At 41.7% G+C, this 24,709-nt stretch overlaps 1 protein-coding gene across 1 annotated transcript in view; it reads left to right on the plus strand.

Moving 5' to 3' along the window:
• The first annotated feature begins 10,477 nt into the window (after window positions 1-10,477).
• Window positions 10,478-24,709, plus strand: part of LOC138851044 (uncharacterized) — a 195,927-nt gene continuing 181,695 nt past the window's right edge. The window contains exon 1 of the mRNA XM_070093554.1: window positions 10,478-13,034. Coding sequence (XP_069949655.1) covers window positions 10,725-13,034 — 2,310 coding nt within the window. The 5' untranslated portion in view covers window positions 10,478-10,724. The remainder of the gene's footprint in view (window positions 13,035-24,709) is intronic.

Genomic DNA, 24,709 nt, shown 5'->3' on the forward strand with positions numbered 1-24,709 from the left:
CGTCCACTGTCAGTTTCCTTCTTTTACACACCCTCCCAAAATCGTCCACCAACCTCTGTAACTTCTCTTCAGAATCTCACAAAAGCACAGTGTCACCAGCAAAAAGCAACTGTGACAACTCCCACTTTGTGTTAGATTCCTTATCTTTCAGTCCCACACCTCTTGCCATTACCCGAGCATTCACTTCTCTTACAACCCCATCTATAAATATATTGAACAACCATGGTGACATCACACATCCTTGTCTAAGGCCTACTTTTACTGGGAAATAATCTCTCTCTCTCCTACATACTTTAACCTGAGCCTCACTATCGTCATAAAAACTTTTAACTGCTTTCAGTAATCTACCACCTATTTCATACACTTGCAACATTTGCTCCCCTATCCACCTTATTATATGCCTTTTCCAAATCCATAAATGCAACGGAAACCTTTTTACCCTTATCTAAATATTGTACACTTATATACTTCACTGTAAACAATTGGTGTACACATCCTCTACCCTTCTTAAATCCTCCTTGTTCATCTGCAGTCTTGCTTTCCGTCTTACTCTTCATTCTTTCAATAATAACTTTACCATATACCTCACAAGGTATACTCAATAGGCTTATTTCCCTATATTTTTTACACTCTCTTTTGTCATCTTTACCTTTATACACAGACATTGTGCATGCTCTCTGCCAATCACTAAGTACATCATTCTAGTTCATACATTTATTAAATAAGAACACCAACCATTCCAAAACCATATCTCCACCTGCTTTCAATAGTTCTGTCTTGATCTCATCAATCCAAGCTCCTTTATCCCTCTTTCATTCTACCCACAGTTTCACATACTTCCCCAACACTCACATCTGGCTCTTCCTCACTCCTAGAAGGTGTTATACATCCGTGGTCAATGCACGAAATCACAGCTTCCCATCTTCATCAGCATTTAGAAGTTCCTCAAAATATTCCCTCCATATTCTCGACACCTCCAACTCTCCATCCAATAACTCTCCTTTTCTATTTTTAACTGTCAAATCTATTCGTTCCCCAGGCTTTCTCAACTCACTAATCTCACACCAAAACTTACATATATAAAAATTATTTGAAGCTTCATTTTAATTATTAATCTTATCAGTAATATCTACAGAGCAATTTAGTATCACTATTTATTTGTTTGAATTCTGCCGTAATTCCTACTTGAAACTTAATGTTTCTCACTCAGAATATATATAAGTCAGTCATCTTATCTCTTAATTATATGCATGTTATCTAATCAGTCCCAGCTGACTATGACATGACTACATGTGGCCACCGGCATCAAGACACAACTCTTCTCTAACTTACATATTAATAATCATGGATAATATTAATCCTACATTTTTAACATCCACAGGGAGACGATAGCTGATTTAAGATCAGGACTAGATCAAATATTATACAAAATGGTTATAACCACAGTTTTTAAAGGGATGGACCGGTAAGCCAGCGGAAGGTCTCGGTCAGATTACCAAAAGCTCTAGCTGCGGGTCATCATATGACTGGGAAAAATTATACCGAAAGTCGGTTTAGGTTGGGTAAGGTTTGTCAGGAAACAAGACAAATGTTTCCTGACGCGGGTCTTAGATGATGACCCGCCGTTGGAGCTTTTGGTCATCTGACAGAGGCCTTCCTCTGGCTTACTGGTCCACCTCATTAAAAATTATGGTTAATATTATAAAATTCTTATTAAGGAAAGTCAATTTAGGTGAGTTTTGTGAAGCCTCACACTGAGGTTTTACACATCTTTGTGAAGCCTCACACTAAGGTTTTACACATCTTTGTGAAGCCTCACACTGAGGTTTTACACATCTTTGTGAAGCCTCTGATGAACTGTATGCAAGGGTTCTAAAGGAATGTAAAGAGGAGCTTAGCACACCTTTGGCTAATCTTTTCAACATATCACTACAAACTGGCATGGTGCCAGATAAGTGGAAAATGGCAAATGTGATACCTATTTTCAAAACAGGTGACAGGTCCTTAGCTTCGAACTATAGACCAATAAGCCTAACCTCCATAGTGGGAAAATTTATGGAATCAATAATTGCCGAGGCAGTTCGTAGCCACCTTGAAAAGCATAAATTAATCAACGAATCTCAGCATGGTTTTACAAAGGGGCGTTCCTGCCTTACGAATTTATTAACTTTTTTCACTAAGGTATTTGAGGAGGTAGATCATGGTAATGAATATGATATTGTGTATATGGACTTCAGTAAGGCTTTTGACAGGGTCCCACATCAGAGACTATTGAGGAAAATTAAAGCACATGGAATAGGAGGAGAAATTTTTTCCTGGATAGAGGCATGGTTGACAAATAGGCAGCAGAGAGTTTGCATAAATGGGGAGAAATCAGAGTGGGGAAGCGTCACGAGCGGTGTTCCACAGGGGTCAGTGTTGGGCCCCCTGCTGTTCACAATCTACATAAACGACATAGATGAGGGCATAAAGTGCGACATCGGCAAGTTTGCCGATGACACCAAAATAGGCCGTCGAATTCATTCTGACGAGGACATTCGAGCACTCCAGGAAGATTTGAATAGACTGATGCAGTGGTCGGAGAAGTGGCAGATGCAGTTTAATATAGACAAATGCAAAGTTCTAAATGTTGGACAGGACAATAACCATGCCACATATAAACTAAATAATGTAGATCTTAATATTACGGATTGCGAAAAAGATTTAGGAGTTCTGGTTAGCAGTAATCTGAAACCAAGACAACAGTGCATAAGTGTTCGCAATAAAGCTAATAGAATCCTTGGCTTCATATCAAGAAGCATAAATAATAGGAGTCCTCAGGTTGTTCTTCAACTCTATACATCCTTGGTTAGGCCTCATTTAGATTATGCTGCACAGTTTTGGTCACCGTATTACAGAATGGATATAAATTCTCTGGAAAATGTACAAAGGAGGATGACAAAGATGATCCCATGTATCAGAAACCTTCCCTATGAGGATAGACTAAGGGCCCTGAAACTGCACTCTCTAGAAAGACGTAGAATTAGGGGGGATATGATTGAGGTTTATAAGTGGAAGACAGGAATAAATAAAGGGGATGTAAATAGTGTGCTGAAAATATCTAGCCTAGACAGGACTCGCAGCAATGGTTTTAAGTTGGAAAAATTCAGATTCAGGAGGGATATAGGAAAGTACTGGTTTGGTAATAGAGTTGTGGATGATTGGAACAAACTCCCAAGTACCGTTATAGAGGCCAGAACGTTGTGTAGCTTTAAAAATAGGTTGGATAAATACATGAGTAGATGTGGGTGGGTGTGAGTTAGACCTGATAGCTTGTGCTAACAGGTCGGTTGCCGTGTTCCTCCCTTAAGTCAATGTGACCTGACCTGACTAGGTTGGGTGCATTGGCTTAAGCCGGTAGGGACTTGGACCTGCCTCGCATGGGCCAGTAGGCCTTCTGCAGTGTTCCTTCGTTCTTATGTTCTTATGTTCTTATGTTCTCTACCTACCTGGAGTCTACGTGGAGGGCATTCCGGGGATCAACGCCCCCGCGACTCGGTCCACGACCAGGCCTCCCGGTGGATCAGGGCCTGATCAACGAGGCTGTTACTGCTGGCCGCACGCAATCCAACGTACGAACCACAGCCCGGCTGATCCGACACCGTCTTTAGGTATCTGTCCAGCTCCCTCTTGAAGACAACCAGGGATCTACCGGTAATGCCACTTATTGCTGGTGGGAGGTTGCTGAACAGTCTTGGGCCCCGGACACTTATTGCGTTTTCTCTTAGTGTACCAGTGACGCCCCTACTTTTCACTGGGGGTATGTTGCATCGCCTGCCAAGTCTTTTATTTTCGTATGGAGTGATTGCTGTGTGCGTATTAGGGACCAGTCTCTCCAGAATCTTCCAGGTGTAGATTATGATATATCTCTCTCGCCTGCGCTTTAGTGAGTACAAGTCAAGTGCTTCCAGGCGCTCCCAGTAGTTAAGATGCTTGATGGAACTTATACGTGCAGTAAAGGTTCTCTGTACATTCTCTAGTTCTGCAATTTCACTTGCCTTGAATGGGGATGTTAATGTACAGTAGTATTCCAGCCTAGAGAGAATAAATGATTTAAAAAGGATCATCATTGGCTTAGCGTCCAATCAGTTTCCTCGCAGATGTGATAGTGGCATTGTTGTGGCCCTTGAAGGTGAGGTGTTCGGACATTACCACTCCCAGGTCCTTCACATTACTTTTCCGCTATATTGTGTGATTAGAGTTTGTAGTATACTCAGTCCTAGTTATTATTTCCTCCAGTTTTCCATAACGGAGTAGTTGGAAATTGTCTTCATTGAACATCATATTGTTCTCTGTTGCCCACTGGAAAACTTGGTTTATATCTTCTTGGAGCTCTGCCGTGTCCTCAATGGATGACAGTCTCATGCCGATCCTAGTATCGTCTGTAAAGTATTATACAGTGTTATGGTTTACATCTCTGTCTATGTCTGATATGAGGATAAGGAACAGGATAGGTGCGAGTACCGTGCCTTGTGGGACAGAGCTCTTCACTATGGCAGCATCTGATTTAACTCTGTTTACCACTGCTCTTTGTGTGCGATTGGTTAGAAAGTTGAAGATTCATCTGCCTACTTTGCCAGTTATCCCTTTGGCACGCATTTTGTGTGCTATTACACCATGGTCGCACTTGTCAAGGGCTATTGCAAAGTCTCTGTATACTACATCTGCATTCTGTTTGTTTTCCAGTGCATTTATGACCATATCGTAGTTGTCTAGCAGTTGCGAAAGGCAGTAGCGACCTTCTCTGAAACCATGTTGCCCTGGGTTGTGCAATTTTGGGGAGTCCAGGTGGTTTGTTATCCTGCTTCTTAGAACTCTTTCAAAGATTTTTATGATGTGGGACGTTAAGGATATTGGTCTATAGTTCTTAACTACTGCTTTTCTGCAACCTTTATGGAGTGGGGCTATATCTGTTGTTTTTAGTGACTGTGGAATCTCCACTATGTCTAAACTCCTCCTCCATAGCATACTTAGGGCCCGTGAGAGGGGTTTCTTGCAACTCTTAATGAACACCGAGTTCCACGAGTCTGGGCCTGGGGCTGAGTGCATGGGCATGTCGTCGATGGCTTTCTCAAAGTCTAGTAGAGTTAGGGTTATGTCATAAATTTGGCATACACTGGCAGGGTTTTGAGGCTCATTCTTGAAAAAATTGTTTGGTTTGTCTATCTTTAGACTGGTTAGTGGCTCGCCGAACACTGTCATATTGCGATTTCAGTATCTCACTCATTTCTTTGTTGTCGTCTGTGTAGGATCCGTCTTGTCTGGGCAGGGGCCCTATACTGGAAGTGGTTTTTGACTTGTTTTTGGCATATGAAAAGAAATATTTCGAATTTCTTTCAATTTCACTAATCGCTTTTAGCTCCTCTTGTCTCTCCTGGATCCTGTATGAGTCCTCTAACTTTAGCTCAATATTTTCCACTTCCCTGGTTAGCACTTCCTTCCGTGTATCAAATAATCTAGCATTCTTGAGGAGCTCAATGATTCTTCGTCTTCTCCTGTTTACTTCTTTTTTTTCTGATAGGAATATACCTTGAACATACTTCAGCTACCAGGAGAGTAATCTTTTCAAGGCATTGGTTAGGATCCATGTAATTTAAGATATCCTCCCAGCATGTTTCATTTAGGGCATAGTTTACCTGATCCCAGATGATGTTCTTATTGTTGAAGTTGAATTTGGTAAAGGTACCCTCATAGCTGTATGCATCTTGCCGATCAGGACTCCTATGCATGCAAGTCTGGACTTCGATTAGATTGTGATCAGAATTTGTCGTTTTTTATATTGTTATATGCCTTACCAGGTCCTCATTATTTGTGAAAAATAAGGTCTAGTGTGTTCTCCAGTCTTTTTGGCTCCACTATCTGCCGACTTAGGGTGTGTTTGTTGCAGAAATTCAGCAGCTCCTGTGTGTGACTTTTCATCTGAGCTGCCCCCAGGGATTATTTCTGCTAAAACATTATTTGCTATATTCTTTCATTTTGTGTGTCTTAGACTGAAGTCACCAAGCAGCAAGATGTTTGGGGATGGGGCTGGAAAGTTTTCCAGACAGGAGTCAATTTTTGACAGTTGTCTTTGAACAGTTGGGAAGTTGCATCCGGTGGCTTGTATACAAGTACAATGACTAAATTTTGTTTCTCGAGTTTTATTGTCAGAACTTCAACTACATCATTTGTGGTGTTCAGTATCTCTGTGCAAATGAGAGATTCTTTGACATACAGGCCAACCCTCCCCTTGTTGCCTGTTCTTTGTGTCGCATCTGAAAAGGTTGTATCCAGGTATCCATATTTCACTGTCAAAGTAATCTTTTGCGTGGGTCTCTGTGAAAGCTGCAAACAGTGTATGTAACTCCCCTAGAAGGCTCACACTGAGGTTTTTCACATATTTGTGAAGCCTCACAATGAGGTTTTTTACATCTTTCTGAAACCTCACACTGAGGTTTTTTACATCTTTGTGAAGCCTCACACTGAGGTTTTTTACATCTTTGTGAAGCCTGACACTGAGGTTTATACCCGTCTTTGTGAAGCCTCACATTGAGGTTTTACACATCTTTGTGAAGCCTGACACCGAGTCTTGACAGGTCTGAGCCACGGGAGGGATTATAACAGTTACCCCTCACGGCGTGAAAAAAAAATACACACGATAATGCTATTACATCAATAATTTCAAATTCAAGTCCGTCATTATTTTTTTCCCTGCTAGATAAAATTATTACTATTATAATCAAAAAGAAGCATCCTTGATAAAAACAAAAAACTGATAGGCAGGGACATAAATGGGAAGCATTTTGCAAATTAGCCATCATTATCCAGTCCATTATTTCTTATTGAAACTGACAAAATACATTTCCCCCTTTGTGGATTTAAAATAATAATAGTAATGGTGAAAAATATGAAACACATATTTACTGTTTTGATTTGATCCAGGGTTGTATATGTGATTGATACATGGAAATTTTAGATATTAAATATACTGTAGGAGACACTGTCTATAATGACGGCCCAGGTAGATAGTGTTTTGGGGTTTGTGTTAAGGGAGTAGTGGTGCCAGGTGGTGGCAGTAACGTAGTGGTGCCAGGTGGTGGCAGTAACGTAGTGGTGCCAGGTGGTGGCAGTAACGTAGTGGTGCCAGGTGGTGGCAGTAACGTAGTGGTGCCAGGTGGTGGCAGTAACGTAGTGGTGCCAGGTGGTGGCAGTAACGTAGTGGTGCCAGGTGGTGGCAGTAACGTAGTGGTGCCAGGTGGTGGCAGTAACGTAGTGGTGCCAGGTGGTGGCAGTAACGTAGTGGTGCCAGGTGGTGGCAGTAACGTAGTGGTGCCAGGTGGTGGCAGTAACGTAGTGGTGCCAGGTGGTGGCAGTAACGTAGTGGTGCCAGGTGGTGGCAGTAACGTAGTGGTACCAGGTGGTGGCAGTAACGTAGTGGTGCCAGGTGGTGGCAGTAACGTAGTGGTGCCAGGTGGTGGCAGTAACGTAGTGGTGCCAGGTGGTGGCAGTAACGTAGTGGTGCCAGGTGGTGGCAGTAACGTAGTGGTGCCAGGTGGTGGCAGTAACGTAGTGGTGCCAGGTGGTGGCAGTAACGTAGTGGTGTCAGGTGGTGGCAGTAACGCAGTGGTGCCAGGTGGTGGCAGTAACGTAGTGGTGCCAGGTGGTGGCAGTAACGTAGTGGTGCCAGGTGGTGGCAGTAGCGTAGTGGTGCCAGGTGGTGGCAGTAACGTAGTGGTGCCAGGTGGTGGCAGTAACGTAGTGGTGCCAGGTGGTGGCAGTAGCGTAGTGGTGCCAGGTGGTGGCAGTAGCGTAGTGGTGCCAGGTGGTAGCAGTAACGTAGTGGTGCCAGGTGGTGGCAGTAACGTAGTGGTGCCAGGTGGTGGCAGTAACGTAGTGGTGCCAGGTGGTGGCAGTAACGTAGTGGTGCCAGGTGGTGGCAGTAACGTAGTGGTGCCAGGTGGTGGCAGTAGCGTAGTGGTGCCAGGTGGTGGCAGTAACGTAGTGGTGCCAGGTGGTGGCAGTAACGTAGTGGAGCCAGGTGGTGGCAGTAACGCAGTGGTGCCAGGTGGTGGCAGTAACGTAGTGGTGCCAGGTGGTGGCAGTAACGTAGTGGTGCCAGGTGGTGGCAGTAGCGTAGTGGTGCCAGGTGGTGGCAGTAACGTAGTGGTGCCAGGTGGTGGCAGTAACGTAGTGGTGCCAGGTGGTGGCAGTAACGTAGTGGTGCCAGGTGGTAGCAGTAACGTAGTGGTGCCAGGTGGTGGCAGTAACGTAGTGGTGCCAGGTGGTGGCAGTAACTTAGTTGTGCCAGGTGGTGGCAGTAACGTAGTGGTGCCAGGTGGTGGCAGTAAAGTAAGATAAGATAAGAGAGATAAGATAAGATTTCGTTCGGATTTTTAACCCCGGAGGGTTAGCCACCCAGGATAACCCAAGAAAGTCAGTGCGTCATCGAGGACTGTCTAACTTATTTCCATTGGGGTCCTTAATCTTGTCCCCCAGGATGCGACCCACACCAGTCGACTAACACCCAGGTACCTATTTGCTGCTAGGTGAACAGGACAACAGGTGTAAGGAAACGTGTCGAAATGTTTCCACCCGCCGGGTATCGAACCCGGGCCCTCCGTGTGTGAAACGAGAGCTTTAGCCACCAGGCCACCAGGTGGTGGCAGTAACGTAGTGGTGCCAGGTGGTGGCAGTAACGTAGTGGTACCAGGTGGTGGCAGTAACGTAGTGGTGCCAGGTGGTGGCAGTAACGTAGTGGTGCCAGGTGGTGGCAGTAACGTAGTGGTGCCAGGTGGTGGCAGTAACGTAGTGGTGCCAGGTGGTGGCAGTAACGTAGTGGTGCCAGGTTGTGGCAGTAACGTAGTGGTGCCAGGTGGTGGCAGTAACGTAGTGGTGCCAGGTGGTGGCAGTAACGTAGTGGTGCCAGGTGGTGGCAGTAACGTAGTGGTGCCAGGTGGTGGCAGTAACGTAGTGGTGCCAGGTGGTGGCAGTACGTAGTGGTGCCAGGTGGTGGCAGTAACGTAGTGGTGCCAGGTGGTGGCAGTAACGTAGTGGTGCCAGGTGGTGGCAGTAACGTAGTGGTGCCAGGTGGTGGCAGTAACGTAGTGGTGCCAGGTGGTGGCAGTAACGTAGTGGTGCCAGGTGGTGGCAGTAACGTAGTGGTGCCAGGTGGTGGCAGTAACGTAGTGGTGCCAGGTGGTGGCAGTAACGTAGTGGTGCCAGGTGGTGGCAGTAACGTAGTGGTGCCAGGTGGTGGCAGTAACGTAGTGGTGCCAGGTGGTGGCAGTAACGTAGTGGTGCCAGGTGGTGGCAGTAACGTAGTGGTGCCAGGTGGTGGCAGTAACGTAGTGGTGCCAGGTGGTGGCAGTAACGTAGTGGTGCCAGGTGGTGGCAGTAACGTAGTGGTGCCAGGTGGTGGCAGTAACGTAGTGGTGCCAGGTGGTGGCAGTAACGTAGTGGTGCCAGGTGGTGGCAGTAACGTAGTGGTGCCAGGTGGTGGCAGTAACGTAGTGGTGCCAGGTGGTGGCAGTAACGTAGTGGTGCCAGGTGGTGGCAGTAACGTAGTGGTGCCAGGTGGTGGCAGTAACGCAGTGGTGCCAGGTGGTGGCAGTAACGCAGTGGTGCCAGGTGGTGGCAGTAACGCAGTGGTGCCAGGTGGTGGCAGTAACGCAGTGGTGCCAGGTGGTGGCAGTAACGCAGTGGTGCCAGGTGGTGGCAGTAACGCAGTGGTGCCAGGTGGTGGCAGTAACGCAGTGGTGCCAGGTGGTGGCAGTAACGCAGTGGTGCCAGGTGGTGGCAGTAACGTAGTTGTGCCAGGTGGTGGCAGTAACGCAGTGGTGCCAGGTGGTGGCAGTAACGCAGTGGTGCCAGGTGGTGGCAGTAACGCAGTGGTGCCAGGTGGTGGCAGTAACGCAGTGGTGCCAGGTGGTGGCAGTAACGCAGTGGTGCCAGGTGGCAGTAACGCAGTGGTGCCAGGTGGTGGCAGTAACGTAGTGGTGCCAGGTGGTGGCAGTAACGTAGTGGTGCCAGGTGGTGGCAGTAGCGTAGTGGTGCCAGGTGGTGGCAGTAGCGTAGTGGTGCCAGGTGGTGGCAGTAACGTAGTGGTGCCAGGTGGTGGCAGTAACGTAGTGGTGCCAGGTGGTGGCAGTAACGTAGTGGTGCCAGGTGGTGGCAGTAACGTAGTGGAGTACAGTTAGTGATGTCAGGTGCAGTTTACCGTCGCCGCCGCTAGATGGCCGTCACAGCCACACACCAGCAACCACCACCCACTCAATCAATAACCTTTAAAATGTATACATAACTTCTCCCTTTCATGCCCTTCGGAAGCGGGATATTCAATGGGAAATTCGAATTGCGTGACCGTAATAGCACTATTGTGGTGGTTAGCGAAAAGGGGGTAATTATATACCGTCAAATTGAATTGTGGGAGCGCGCAGCCTACAGTCGCTGGCTTATCAACAACAGTAAACGTACAACGGTGGCGGCGGACGCCACACTGCCACACCGTAAGCCAAATTATGTTATATTGTGTATAATATAGACATCTTGATACAGATATCGTGTGTATGTAGTGTATAGTTCTAGTCTTGAACGGAGAAAAGGACTCGGGGCGAAATGGTGAAGTGTGTGGTTTAAAACTTATCTCAGGAAGTGTGATATCTCAAGTTGACGGATGTTTTGAGTGATAAGAGGCTGAGGTTATCACCATGGCTACACTGCAAGGTTACATCAGCGGACAGGAAGCCCCGCTAGACGAGCTCCCATCTTGGAAGCGAGAACTTATTTTACGTAAGAGGGCCAACGCCAGAATTCACGGGGGATTTGGCCTGGCGCCTCCTGCTGCACCGATGGCGGGTCGTGAACGAGGCTCAGTGAGTGGGCCAGTGTCGCCATCCTCGCTAAGTGGCCCACACAACCAAGCACCGATATCCTCGTTGAGTGGCTCCCACCACCCGGTTGCTACAAGCTCGCTGAGTGGCCTCCACCACCCGGCAGCAGCACGCTCACTGAGTGGGCCAACTCCCTCCCACCCCCACCCTTCGCCTCATGCGAACTACACGGCGGTCAGTTCACGTTTGGATGGTGCACGTGTGACTGTCAGTGGTGGTGGTGATGGAAATCAAACCCATAAATATGGTATAACAGGTGGAGTAGCGAGTGTAAACGTAAGCAGCAACATGCATCATAAGGGTTTAAATGATGAGGGGCCGAGGGTCACCTCGCCTACGTATTCCACCGTCAGTGACTCCTATGCTCAAGAAGATGAAGAACTTAGGTATGGACCGGGCATCGTGTCCAAACTTAAAAACCGGTACTTGAGCCTGGCCATGAGGGAGACGAGGTCCCGGCCGTCGCTACGCAGGTTCAGCTCTCTAGAAGACTTGTTGGATACTGAACCCCGGGAAACCTGGCAGGAAAGTGGCAGCAGTGATGTCAAGCCTCGCACCGCCCCGGACACTGCCATCAGTCACCGGCGCGAGGTGATGAGAAGGGCACGATCTGTGGATTCCTTGAGTTGTAGACTAGCCGAGGACACTACTAGGACTAGGACCACAGGGCTTCCTAAGAGTAGGTCGGCTACAAGTCGTCTCCAATCTAGTCTGTGTGCGCTGGGCAAGGATGACGTCATCATCATAGAGACCAGCAGGCCGGTGACCATGGAACACAAGGCTGTAAATGGTGCCCAGACAGTGGATGCTGGCGAGCCTCCACCTCTCACCCGCAAGCTCTCCTCTTCTAGCTTAGTGGAAGACGAAGATATGCCCGCCCCAGACACCGTTCGCCAAGTGAAGAAGTTATTCGAACCCACTAGTAACCGTCCCCTGCGAGGCACAGCTGCTCGTGTGGCCGCCCACAAAGCAGCCCAGTCATCAAAAACTAATGGTGTTGCATTAGTCTCCAAGCCAGCGCTTAAAGTCAAGCCTTCTGTAATGCCAGGCCGTAAAATTACTCCTCCATCCTCCACACAGTCTATCACCATCGAGGAAGCTAAGTCTTCCCTTAAAAAAGTGGCACAGGTGACGCGGCCGTCACCGCGGGCCACACTTAGTGTAAGGGCCACAGCCCTAAACGGCGATGCAACATCCCCTACAAATTCTGGTCAGGAACTAGTAAGTACAGTAAGGGCGAGGGCAGGGTTGACCCCTGTGAGTGCGTCTGTTACTGCACCCTTGGTGAATGGTGACCCCGGACCAAGGCAAGCACACAGCGAAAGTCTCAGTGCGTTTGAGGTAGAGGAAGGGGTAAGGAGGGTATCCAACATTGCCGTCTCAAATATTAGGAAGGAGAGTCATTCTCAGGAATTTAACTTTACAAATCGACCTGCCAACACTCCTGGTGGTTCATTAACATCACCAAAACCGTCTTCCCCAACGCCCACGCCCTTGCCAGCCTCCCCCATTGCTTCTCACAGAGTGCCCGCCCACACGTCCTTAAGTAGTAAAGGTGAGAGGGCACAGGAGAGTGAACGCGTGCATCAAAAGAACCTCAAGAACGCGAAGTCGCTACCACAGACTCCGCCAGTGTTGCCTAATCAAACAAAAGTAGAGACCCCAACAAAGGTAGAAACTCCTCAAACAAAATTTCCCACCCCAGCAAAAGTGGAAACTCCTACAATAACCAAAGTCGAACCTAACAAACCTGTCCCTAAGGTGGAACTTTTTAAACCCTCTCCAAAAGTGGAACCCCAGAAGATAACGAGTCCAAAGAAAGTTGAATCAAAATCAGAAGTGATATCTCCCGTGAAAACTGAGCTAATCAAATCACCTTCATACCCTACTGAGGCGCTAGTGAGGAGCTCTAACAAGGGAAGCTTGGTGGAGGCCTTCAATATTAACAAACAACCACTCGCCAATAATAGTCCAGGGAGTACCCCAACCACCACCAAAACGGCGAGCCATCGGGACCGTTGGCACCAACAGGAGAACACATCACTGGTGTTCAACTTCACCAGTAGTAAAAAGGAAACTCCGGACTACATAGAGAATGATGGCATCGACTTGTCCAAGAGACCAGAGGTAAGTCAGCTGTTAAAGTGCCACAGCTGCTCTCAGCTTTTCAGAAATCTTGTTTGTGATTCATGCTGGCTGATGCTTAAATAAGCAGAGCTCAAGGCTGCAGCACTGTTACAGTTGCCAGCAAAGTATATTGGTTGCTCATATATTAATGCTTAAAATCACTGTGAACCTTGTGTTTGAGTACCTGAAAGAGCTAACAGTTATGAGGGGTGTACCTACAACAGATGTACCGCTTCTCTTAATACTTTCACATCTCGTCTTGTGGGTGGGATTGCCTCATTGCTCACTGCAGCATTCAACGTGAAAACCTGTTTTATAGAGTATTGTTCTCTATTTTAGAATTAAGAGATTCCTCAGAGGGCAACAAATTAGTATTTTATTCTTTGATAGCCTCAACCCAGCTAGTCACAAATGTTAACGCTTAAGTCAGTACAGTATATTTACTTGTATGGCTGGTATATTTTTTTATCATAAGTTTAGATATACCCATGTCATTATCCACAATTATAATTATTTATTTTTGCAGTTCGTATTTTATCCTGTATGTTATTTGTATACTTGATGTCTTGCGAAAAGCGGTTCTTAGTTATATTGTGAACAATCCTTTAGCAATAAATTGTATTAATGTACAAGTGTTGTACCAGAGTTTCCAGTAGGACAAATTAGTGATGCTGGAAACTTTTGTCTATTTTTTATTTACATGAATAATTATTCTGTAATCAGGTGTGTGTACGAATATGTGCCGGTATGAGTAAAAGAATTTCAAAATTAATAAACAGTTTAGATTAGTTAAGCTTTATTTGTTATTTAGGATCATTTATTTGCCCAAGTGATCCTCTCAAACTGAGGTGAAGCATCCTCCAGCCAACGAAATTAAGCTCCACTTCAGTCCTTGTAAATCCCTACAGGTTTAGAGCTTCCTTATACATATAATAATCTAGACCACTTTGTAACGAGAAGGTAAGTTTACAGTTCTAATTGTTGTTGCTTATGGTTTAATTGTTCTCTGGGTAATCTAAGGTTCAGATTTTCCAGTATTTCTGCCTATTCTTGTAATGTGCCTGACTTGAACAACTGATGAGTGACTATTTGTAGATTTTGGATTAATAATTTATTAAGAACTTTCTAGTTGTTAAATGAACATTTTTTTGCACATATGAACGCGTTGAAATCTCGTATCTTATAATTTATATATATTTGTAGTTATATTAATATTTTACAGTTTTCGTTAGGCTTATAACTCAAGCTTCATCGACCTGTTTGTAATTTGGGGATTACCCGAAAGGCACTTAAACAGTGTTGCCATATCCTTTAACATTATTGGATTTAAAATTATTCTGAAACACGTTTGATGTTGACCCAAATCAGCTGGTGGCGCACCATTTTCGTAATTATTAAGATAGGCAAATTATTCAAATCAATTCCTGATCCAATGGGTGTTTTACACGCATCTGACTATGGGCGGTAGTACCAATAGCCTGATCACTCAGGCCATTAACTCGGAGGCCTGGTTTGGAACCAGACCGCAAAACTGACCTCGGAAAATGACTATGGGTAACCTACACAACGTTGTAACATTATTTGTAACAGTGTTAGAGCGAAAGATTGTGATTTAATTTATCTCAGATGATTGCTGATTTTTGACCTTACATGCAAACACCTGCTATAAAGTAGCGAAGCATCTGCTATAGATACCTTCGAGGTTCCTTGACGCTGGTGAAGGGCTCTTGGTCTAGGGAATTGGATCTGTGCTCCGGTTCCCTGAATTGAGCCTGAATATCTTCCATTCCTCCACGTGCGCTGTATAATCCTACGGGTTTAGCGCTCCCCTATGATTATAATAATTATAATCTGCTATAGACAATGTGAGAAATAACGAAAGTGCTTGGAAATTCTTTATTATTTTTTATAGTTATTTTGCCTATTGTGATATGTTTACTGTGTTTTTATTGCATGTCTTATAGTTTTTTATTTACTGCAGTTATATATAAAATCTTAATCTTCAAGTAACCTGAAGATAATTTCGGGGGTCAGTGTCCCCGCGGACCAGCCCTAGACGAAGTCTCTGGGTTGGTGGCCTGATCAACCAGACTGTTAGGACCAAGTGCACGGATCAAAACATAGGCACTACATTCCGGCTGATCAGGCACTGACCAGAGGAACATAATTCACTCAAAGACAGCTAAGGGCCTGTTCGTAATTCCCCTTAATACATATATTACAATTGAGTGTTAAGGCTTACCGTTTGACAATCATTTAAAATTAAGTAGGCAATCTACCACGTTTTTAAACGTGAGTTTACATTAATATCCCTATTATACTAAAGGAAAAAATAATACATATATATATATATATATATATATATATATATATATATATATATATATATATATATATAGAGCTTTTATGAGGATAGTGAGGCTCAGGTTAGGGTGTGTAGAAGAGAGGGAGAATACTTCCCGGTAAAAGTAGGTCTTAGACAGGGATGTGTAATGTCACCATGGTTAATATATTTATACATGGGGTTGTAAAAGAAGTAAATGCTAGGGTGTTCGGGAGAGGGGTGGGATTAAATTATGGGGAATCAAATTCAAAATGGGAATTGACACAGTTGCTTTTTGCTGATGATACTGTGCTTATGGGAGATTCTAAAGAAAAATTGCAAAGGTTAGTGGATGAGTTTGAGAATGTGTGTAAAGGTAGAAAGTTGAAAATGAACATAGAAAAGAGTAAGGTGAAGAGGGTATCAAATGATTTAGATAAAGAAAAACTGGATATCAAATTGGGGAGGAGGAGTATGGAAGAAGTGAATGTTTTCAGATACTTGGGAGTTGACGTGTCGGCGGATGGATTTATGAAGGATGAGGTTAATCATAGAATTGATGAGGGAAAAAAGGTGAGTGGTGCGTTGAGGTATATGTGGAGTCAAAAAGCGTTATCTATGGAGGCAAAGAAGGGAATGTATGAAAGTATAGTAGTACCAACACTCTTATATGGATGTGAAGCTTGGGTGGTAAATGCAGCAACGAGGAGACGGTTGGAGGCAGTGGAGATGTCCTGTCTAAGGGCAATGTGTGGTGTAAATATTATGCAGAAAATTCGGAGTGTGGAAATTAGGAGAAGGTGTGAAGTTAATAAAAGCATTAGTCAGAGGGCAGAAGAGGGGTTGTTGAGGTGGTTTGGTCATTTAGAGAGAATGGATCAAAGTAGAATGACATGGAAAGCATATAAATCTATAGGGGAAGGAAAGAGGGGTAGGGGTCGTCCTCGAAAGGGTTGGAAAGAGGGGGTAAAGGAGGTTTTGTGGGCGAGGGGCTTGGACTTCCAGCAAGCGTGCATGAGCGTGTTAGATAGGAGTGAATGGAGACGAATGATACTTGGGACCTGACGATCTGTTGGAGTGTGAGCAGGGTAATATTTAGTGAAGGGATTCAGGGAAACCGGTTATTTTCATATAGTCGGACTTGAGTCCTGGAAATGGGAAGTACAATGCCTGCACTTTAAAGGAGGGGTTTGGGATGTTGGCAGTTTGGAGGGATATGTTGTGTATCTTTATATGTATATACTTCTAAACTGTTGTAAGCGCCTCTGCAAAAGCAGTGATAATGTGTGAGTGTGGTGAAAGTGTTGAATGATGAAAGTATTTTCTTTTTGGGGATTTTCTTTCTTTTTTGGGTCACCCTGCCTCGGTGGGAGACGGCCGACTTGTTGAAAAAAAATAAGAAAAAAAATATCCAAATATTCTTCCTTGAAGCCTTTTTATCCACTTCTCCGAGGCTGTGGGTCCCACAATTTACACCAGAGGTGGACCCCATCCTATACTAAAAAAAAAAAGTTATATATATAAATATATATATATATATATATATATATATATATATATATATATATATATATATATATATATATATATATATATATATAATAAACAAACCTGTATTTAGCACTGTTATCGTAATATGTTATTGTGATAATCGTACTAGACTCAATGCATCAAGGTCCACGTCACATGAGTCACGGTTCTGAAAGGCTTACAAAAACCTACATTATAGCTTTTATTACCTTGTTTGATTTTTTTTTTTAACGAGAAAAAATATACTGTGCATTGACATGTAGGCACCTCTTGATTAAATAGCACTTCCTTTTGTGTTACTGTGCCTCAGTTTCTGCACAAGCTAATCCTACACCAAATTTAAATATTGCATTAGTTAGTCTAGCGCAGGTTAGGCTTGGTTATTTAACATTATTGATACATGGTTAGATAAAGAAGCACCAAAAAAAAAAAGATTTAATAAAGGAGTTAGTAACGTCTGGCAGAGGGGGATACACCGTTGTAGCTTAAATAGTTGGAAACCACAAGTTCGTTATTTACTGTGGAGGGTGAGTTGCATAAATATGGGGAGCATCTTTCGAGTAATTTTGCATGCATTTCTTTTGCAAATTTCCGATGTTAATAAATATCTACAAATGACATTGTGAAAATGTATAATATGCATTTGGTATATAGATAGTGGTTCCGAGGATCATCGCCCCTGCAGCCCGGTCTCAGACCAGGCCTCTTTAGGATAGTAAATATTACAGAAATAGGAACTAGTAAGAAATATACTGAAAAGTAATGCTAAGCTCTTATTGAATTTAAAAGGGAGTTTGTAAAATTTACCTGTCATGTAACATGTGCACGAGATCAGCAATCATTTCAGAATGAAAAACTTTTAACTGGCTTCACTTCGTACTTGTTTGACAGGACGGTTTCACTTCTCTGGCAGACTTGTTGTCTATCAGATAGTCATACAAGCGTGTTCATATATATGCAACAGGTACCTTGATAAACTGAACGGGGACAATCTTACTTATGCTTATCTGTTTACTTGCACCATGTACTGACTTTAATGCAAGACATTAGTTACGAGGTGCATAAATGTGCTCATATGTATGTACAACATTCGAATAAAGGGCTACAAATTTTTAAATATTGACTTTTTCGTTTAAGTCACTTTAAGGCAATCATGTACTTCCGCGTTTGTGTACAAATTTTTAAAAGTGCGTTTGTACATTTCATTTACATAACATAAGAGAGGGTTGTGTTAAACACTACCCGATCCTCGGAACACAGCGTTCGTTGTATAATACACTTCAGATTGTGTTTCTGGACAGTCTACCCAGTTAGACATTCGATCAATTGCTCGTTAATTAACCAAAAATTATGTATATTTAATGGACAGTAACCAAATTACCTAAATTGGGAATATAATAACGGCGGCCAGGTTAACTCGTATGATATACAGTTAGTGGCCTAATTCGTTGGACAGTAAGTGCTTTTGATGTGCTGCACATTTACGAGAACGGCATGTGGTATCGGTATAAATAATTTATGGAATGTATATGAAATCTATCGCCTCCACAACACTTCTTGCCACCCCACTACATTCCCCTTCCACCTCGTATCATTCCTACGAAGTCTCCCGTTCGCCTTCCCTTCCCTACTTGCCACTCCATCTATCATCTTCACATTCCCCCACCACCCTTCCCACATCTCTCTTCCACCGCCCTACCTCATCATGTATTCATTCAAGTGTTGGGTGTTTACAAGACATATTACTGCCTGAAAGGCCTTGATAACAATGGTAAAAAATGGAAATGTAATTATCTCACATTGTGCAGCATCCCATTAAACTTTCTTTTAGGTTTCTTATTATTCAATTAGTTTTTAAGGGTTAAGCCGAAACGCCGTCTTAGTAAAGTGCTTCTACTATACAATAAAATCTTATATTTTACGATCAGTTTCGAAATTGTCATTGAATATCGTAGTTTATAACATTAACTTTAAGGCTTAATTAATTCAATGGCTTTTAAGTTAACTAATTTTGTAATTTTGATTGGGTAACACTAGGGGCCTATATTGTGCAAAGATTCTCAACATAATGGTATTTTTTTGGATGGCAAGACTTGGTGTTCAATGTCGTAGACTGTGCGCAGTGGAAATCTTTACAGTCGACGTTTCGCCGTCAGTAAAGCTTTATCAAAGTCTTAGGGCGAAAGGTAGATTTTAACTAAAGATTTGCTCTGCATGATTATTTATTTTTTTAACCCTGGTGGGTATAGTTAGGCTTTGGGAAACTCCTGTTATACATTCTAAGCAGCTACATGTGCATGCTCTTTAATGAGGCAGAACCAACAATCGTGAATTATAAACAAAGATCGTGTTGTCAAACCAGATGTAAGCTGATTGATACAGTAATTGCAAAAATGGTCTGAACAATACAAAAATAAATTTAGTTATCTGTGTATTTTAGATTTGCATGTGGATTTGGTAAAGAATTTTGCATATTGAAACCGAGACAAAAAATGTATCAATCTGTATATAGAAAATGAGTGAAAAGTTAAAAAAAAAAAAATCCAAAATAACAGCTGAAGTCGGTGATTAGAATACATATGTAGTACAATATACGTAAATGAAAAGTACCATAAGCACAATTATATCATGTTTAAATGTTTGCTATCAGATCAGCTAGTTCATTAGTCACCCGTAGCTCATCCTGTTCCTGATAGTTTATTGTTCACCAGTAACTCATGTGAGTGATAGCCGGGAAAAGGGATTACAGTGATCACAATTAGCATTTATCGACAACAATGGGTAAATTTACCCGTGTTTACTTGTTACCGGTTTTGAGGGTTTGTCTATCTTCTCCGACCTGAGATTAGGCTTCCCTGTTGACCGGCCTGATCTATCAGGCAGTTTATGCTAGCGGCTCGCAACCCGGCTGATCCGGTACGGTATCCTTTGGATATGACAACAGAATTTACCATACCCCGGCCGGGATTGAACCTGCGGTCAGAGAGACTCTGACCGCGGGTTCAATCCCGGCCGGGGTATGGTTTGTTTGCAATCGTGTCATTACGATTTCGTGAGACAACAGAATTTCATAGATTAGCCTTATCATAAAGTTGTTAGTTATCTCGTTGATAAAGAATATGGATATAATTTTAAGATTTAAATATAAACAATTTTGTCATTGGGTCATTTTATAGTTGTCAGTATCGCGTATTATTTAATTTGTTTCAGATATAGTTAACAGCGACGTGATTTTTCCCATTTCCTGATGAATTTGAACTTGTCTCCAAGAGGTGGATTATTTGAACTTGTTTCCAAGAGGTGGACTGTTTGAACTTGTCTCTAAGGGGGGGGGGATTGTTTGAACAATCTTCGTGTGGCTCTGTTTCTACACTAGATGTATCATAGGGTCAAGATTTTGCGTACACCTGTTGTGGTATACGTTCATCGCTCCTGCCTATGTATTATTCTACCACCAGGTAGGAGCTGTAAGATTTGAAAAAACCTGGGGAATAAGTTTACAATGGCATGTTTAATTTAATAAACGATAGCTAATGCATTTTAATATTTTAAATTATGTAAACTTGTGGTAAGACACCTATCCATCGTATATTTGCTAATACTAGTGTACTGTACAATATATTGCTACTATATCATGCAGTTATAGGCTTGTCGAACCCATTTTGTGAATATTGTAAACATTACCAGTATCTTAGACTCGTAATTAATTCTGTTTAAATTTGTTTAGTAGAAAGTGAAATAAAATATTAAATTTATGAACATTTATTGTAGTAGACTAGTAATTTATGAACATTTCTTGTAGTAGACTAGTAATTTATGAACATTTCTTGTAGTAGACTAGTAATTTATGAACAGTTCTTGTAGTAGACTAGTAATTAACATAACGTAGCGACTACCGCGGTATATACAGAGATGCATATTCTGTATGTATATACGCTAAGAGTTTTCTATTTTAGGTACTCCTCAAGGGACGTTCCTTGACGATGATGAGGAATTAGACTTGTCCTCTTTCTTAGATCAAACCTGATTGCCTGCCGTTCCCCAGGCACTGTATGACCTCTGTGGGTTTAGCGCTTCCTCTTAAATATAATAATAATCTTAAAGATTGCAGTATTTATGATATTAATGTTGAATGTAAGCTTTGATAATCACGTGCAATCAGTCGACTTTAAACCTACTTCATGACTAACCAGGTGACGCGTGGGCTTAGGTAATATAGTATTACTAATTTTGATTGGTGGATTTTTGTGACATCTTATATATATATATATATGTCGTGCCGAATAGGCAGAACTTGCGATCTTGGCTTAAATAGCAACGCTCATCTTGCCATTTAAGACAAGCGAAAATTTGTGCATGCAATAATTTCGTCAAAATCATTCTTAACCTAACGAAAAAAATATATTTCACTGTGTTTGTTTAGTATTAAATTATTGTAAACAAATCTAAAATATATTTTGTTGGGTTAGGCTGAAATAAATTGTTCTTGTTATAATAAGGTTAGGTAAGTTTTCTAAGATTCTTTTAGTGCAAAATTATAATTTTTTACATTAACATTAATGAAAAAAATATATCTTTAAACGTATAAGAATTTTTTTTAGAATGGACTTGCTAATTGAGTTCTTGCTAATTGACCAGTTTTACATATTCGGCACGACATATATATATATATATATATATATATATATATATATATATATATATATATATATATATATATATGAATGTACCCACAAATCTAAAATATATTTTGTTGGGTTAGGCTGAAATAAATTGTTCTTGTTATAATAAGGTTAGGTAAGTTTTCTAAGATTCTTTTAGTGCAAAATTATAATTTTTTACATTAACATTAATGAAAAAAATATATCTTTAAACGTATAAGAAATTTTTTTAGAATGGACTTGCTAATTGAGTTCTTGCTAATTGACCAGTTTTACATATTCGGCACGACATATATATATATATATATATATATATATATATATATATATATATATATATATATATATATATATATATATATATATATATATATATATTATATATATATATATATATATATATATATATATATATATATATATATATATATATATATATATATATATATATGAATGTACCCACGAATGCTTGTCAGGTAAGAACAAACCATATATGTATAACAAAACCAGCATTCTGTGACAATAATAAAAGCTTGATTATTAATATATGATGACTAGTATATTTATTAATAAATTTAGCAGTGTCTTTCGATATTGTCAAGGCTATCATAATTATATGTGCAGAAATTCTTTTTCTGTCAATTTTTAGCTTGCTCGGGGTAACTTGGGGTTATATTTTGTTTTATTGGGGGAGGTGTGCAGGTAGGTAGATGGACAAAGGACAGTCACAGTCTCCGTACTTCCAGATGGTAGGGGAGTCTACCTGGAGGAGGAAGGAAGGGGGAGGAGGGTATGCACAGGGAAGGGTGGGGGAGAAGAAAGGGTGTATGCACATCTGGAGAGTTACCCTACATGGTGGTAGTGGTGGGGTATTCCTTATAGATTGGTGGGCCCTCCACCCCTGTGGCTCCTGTGATGGTATCTTGGTGTGCATGTAGGGAAGGTTGCCTGTCCTTGGTCCTGGCCAGAGGTTGTTGCTGGTCCAGTCTCCCTCCTCCGCTTTCTTCTTTGCTGCTTTACTAATTTTTTTTTTTCTTTTTTACCGAGTGGGCCGGTAAGACAATGAAAGGCCTCAGTCAAATGACGTAAAGCTCTTCGAAGCGGGCCATCATATGACAAAAGCCATCATCAGTTTTTAACGTCTCTGGCAAATAAAACCCCCGCTCCCTGCGTTTTCCACGTATATTATATATACTAAAACTAGTGTTTCTTATGACACCTACTGTACATTATAGTAATAACACTTCAGCATGTATGCCTCTGCGTGCCTGGTTAATCAGGGTGTTGCTGCGGCAGCTCTGCATAGCCATCGAACCTATATTTAATGCTGCTAGAAGTTCTTGCCCACAATGACGTTATAAAAACAATACTTCCCAATATTCTTTCCAAATTTAAATGTCCAATTTCAATCCATTGTTGTTAGACTTGTCATAGGTACTTTCTGAACGTTATTTATTACCTATATTTATTCCTATTTTCCATTTATACTTATTAACATTTTTTGCTAAATTTTTTGCACTGATAACGACTTTAAATTTCTGCGAACTAAAACTTTTAAATATTTTTCTCGTTCAGTTTAAGATCTATGCTTATTTAATTTATATTTGTCAGCATTGAACTGCATCTACCACCTTTCCACCCACATCATCACCCTAGCTAGGTCATCCTGTAGCCTTCCTTTTCGTTAGTGTGACTTTGTAAATGTTCCAAGTCGGGCCGAAACGTCGTCGTAAGCTCCTCTATTCTATGTGCGGGTTATTTCTGTATTGTTCCAGTCACGGTATTGTGCCTTTTTGCTATTAACGGCCTATTTTAGTGCTGTTAGCAAACTTACTTCTTTCTCTATTTATTTCCTCGTGGCGTTTATGTAGATTGTAAACAAATGTCCCAGTACTGATCATTGTAACACATCACCCGTAATGGGTTGCCTATCCGTCAGTTATGCCTCCACTCAAGAGATGATTTCTCCCATACTATATGCTGCTACTTTACTTTCTTAATCAGTTTCCTGTTTGGAACTTTATCAAAGGCCTTACACTATCGTATTCTTTATCTTGGTCTACCACCGCAAATACCTTAGTGAAAAAGGTTGGTAAATTCGTGAGATAACACTAATTTGTAAAACCATGCTGAGATTCGTTGATTATATTTTTTACTGTGCTTCGAATTGCATTCGCGAGTATTGATTACATCAGCTCTTCCACAATTGAGGTTTGATTGATTTAAAATCTGAAGCTAAGGACTTGTCTCCTGCCTTGTAAATGAGTATTACATTTGCCATACTCGGTATGATACTATTTCGTAGTTACCTGTTGAAGAGACTAATAGTTTGCTAAGTTCTCTTTACATTCATTAAAAAATGGAATGCATTTCTGTCACTAACAGTAAGCTGATCTGGGGTACATTGAAGTGAACTAATCTTTAATCTTATTCCTGTATACCGGAAAGGAACCCTTTTAATTGGTCTTTGATTCCCATGAAACCATAATTTCATATTCTCTTTTAGCCTTCTTATTCTCTTTTGACATCTTACATCCTACTATTTACCCGTGACGTCTTTTGACTTGTTCAACAATTTCACGACTCTTAAATTGGTAGAAATATAGCGTTTTATCTATTGCATATAAATTATTTGGAATGAGTATGTTGTTTATAGAATAAGTTAAGTAGAATTTCATTTAACTCAAAATACTGTAATATATTGTAATTTATAGTCGGGCTTAATGACTTACGTAAACAAAGCCAGTTCAATTAAGAGATGACACTGGCTGGGAGTAGCATCTCTGCCTGGTGTACAACTGTTTTCAGACATGAGTATGTATGTCCCATCGAGGCTGATGTGATGGTGGCTTTATTAATTCTAGTTGCTTGAAGGTTGTGTCTTGTGTGTGTGTGTGTGTGTGTGTGTGTGTGTGTGTGTGTGTGTGTGTGTCGTGCCGAATAGGCAGAACTTGCGATCTTGGCTTAAATAGCAACGCTCATCTTGCCATATAGGACAAGTGAAAATTTGTGTATGCAATAATTTCGCCAAAATCATTCTGAACCTAACGAAAAATATATATTTCACTGTGTTTGTTTAGTATTAAATTATTGTAAACAAATCTAAAATATATTTAGTTGGGTTAGGCTAAAATAAATTGCTCTTGTTATAATAAGGTTAA

This window comes from Cherax quadricarinatus, chromosome 43 (assembly GCF_038502225.1).
Source record: "Cherax quadricarinatus isolate ZL_2023a chromosome 43, ASM3850222v1, whole genome shotgun sequence".
Taxonomy (NCBI): Eukaryota; Metazoa; Arthropoda; class Malacostraca; order Decapoda; family Parastacidae; genus Cherax; species Cherax quadricarinatus.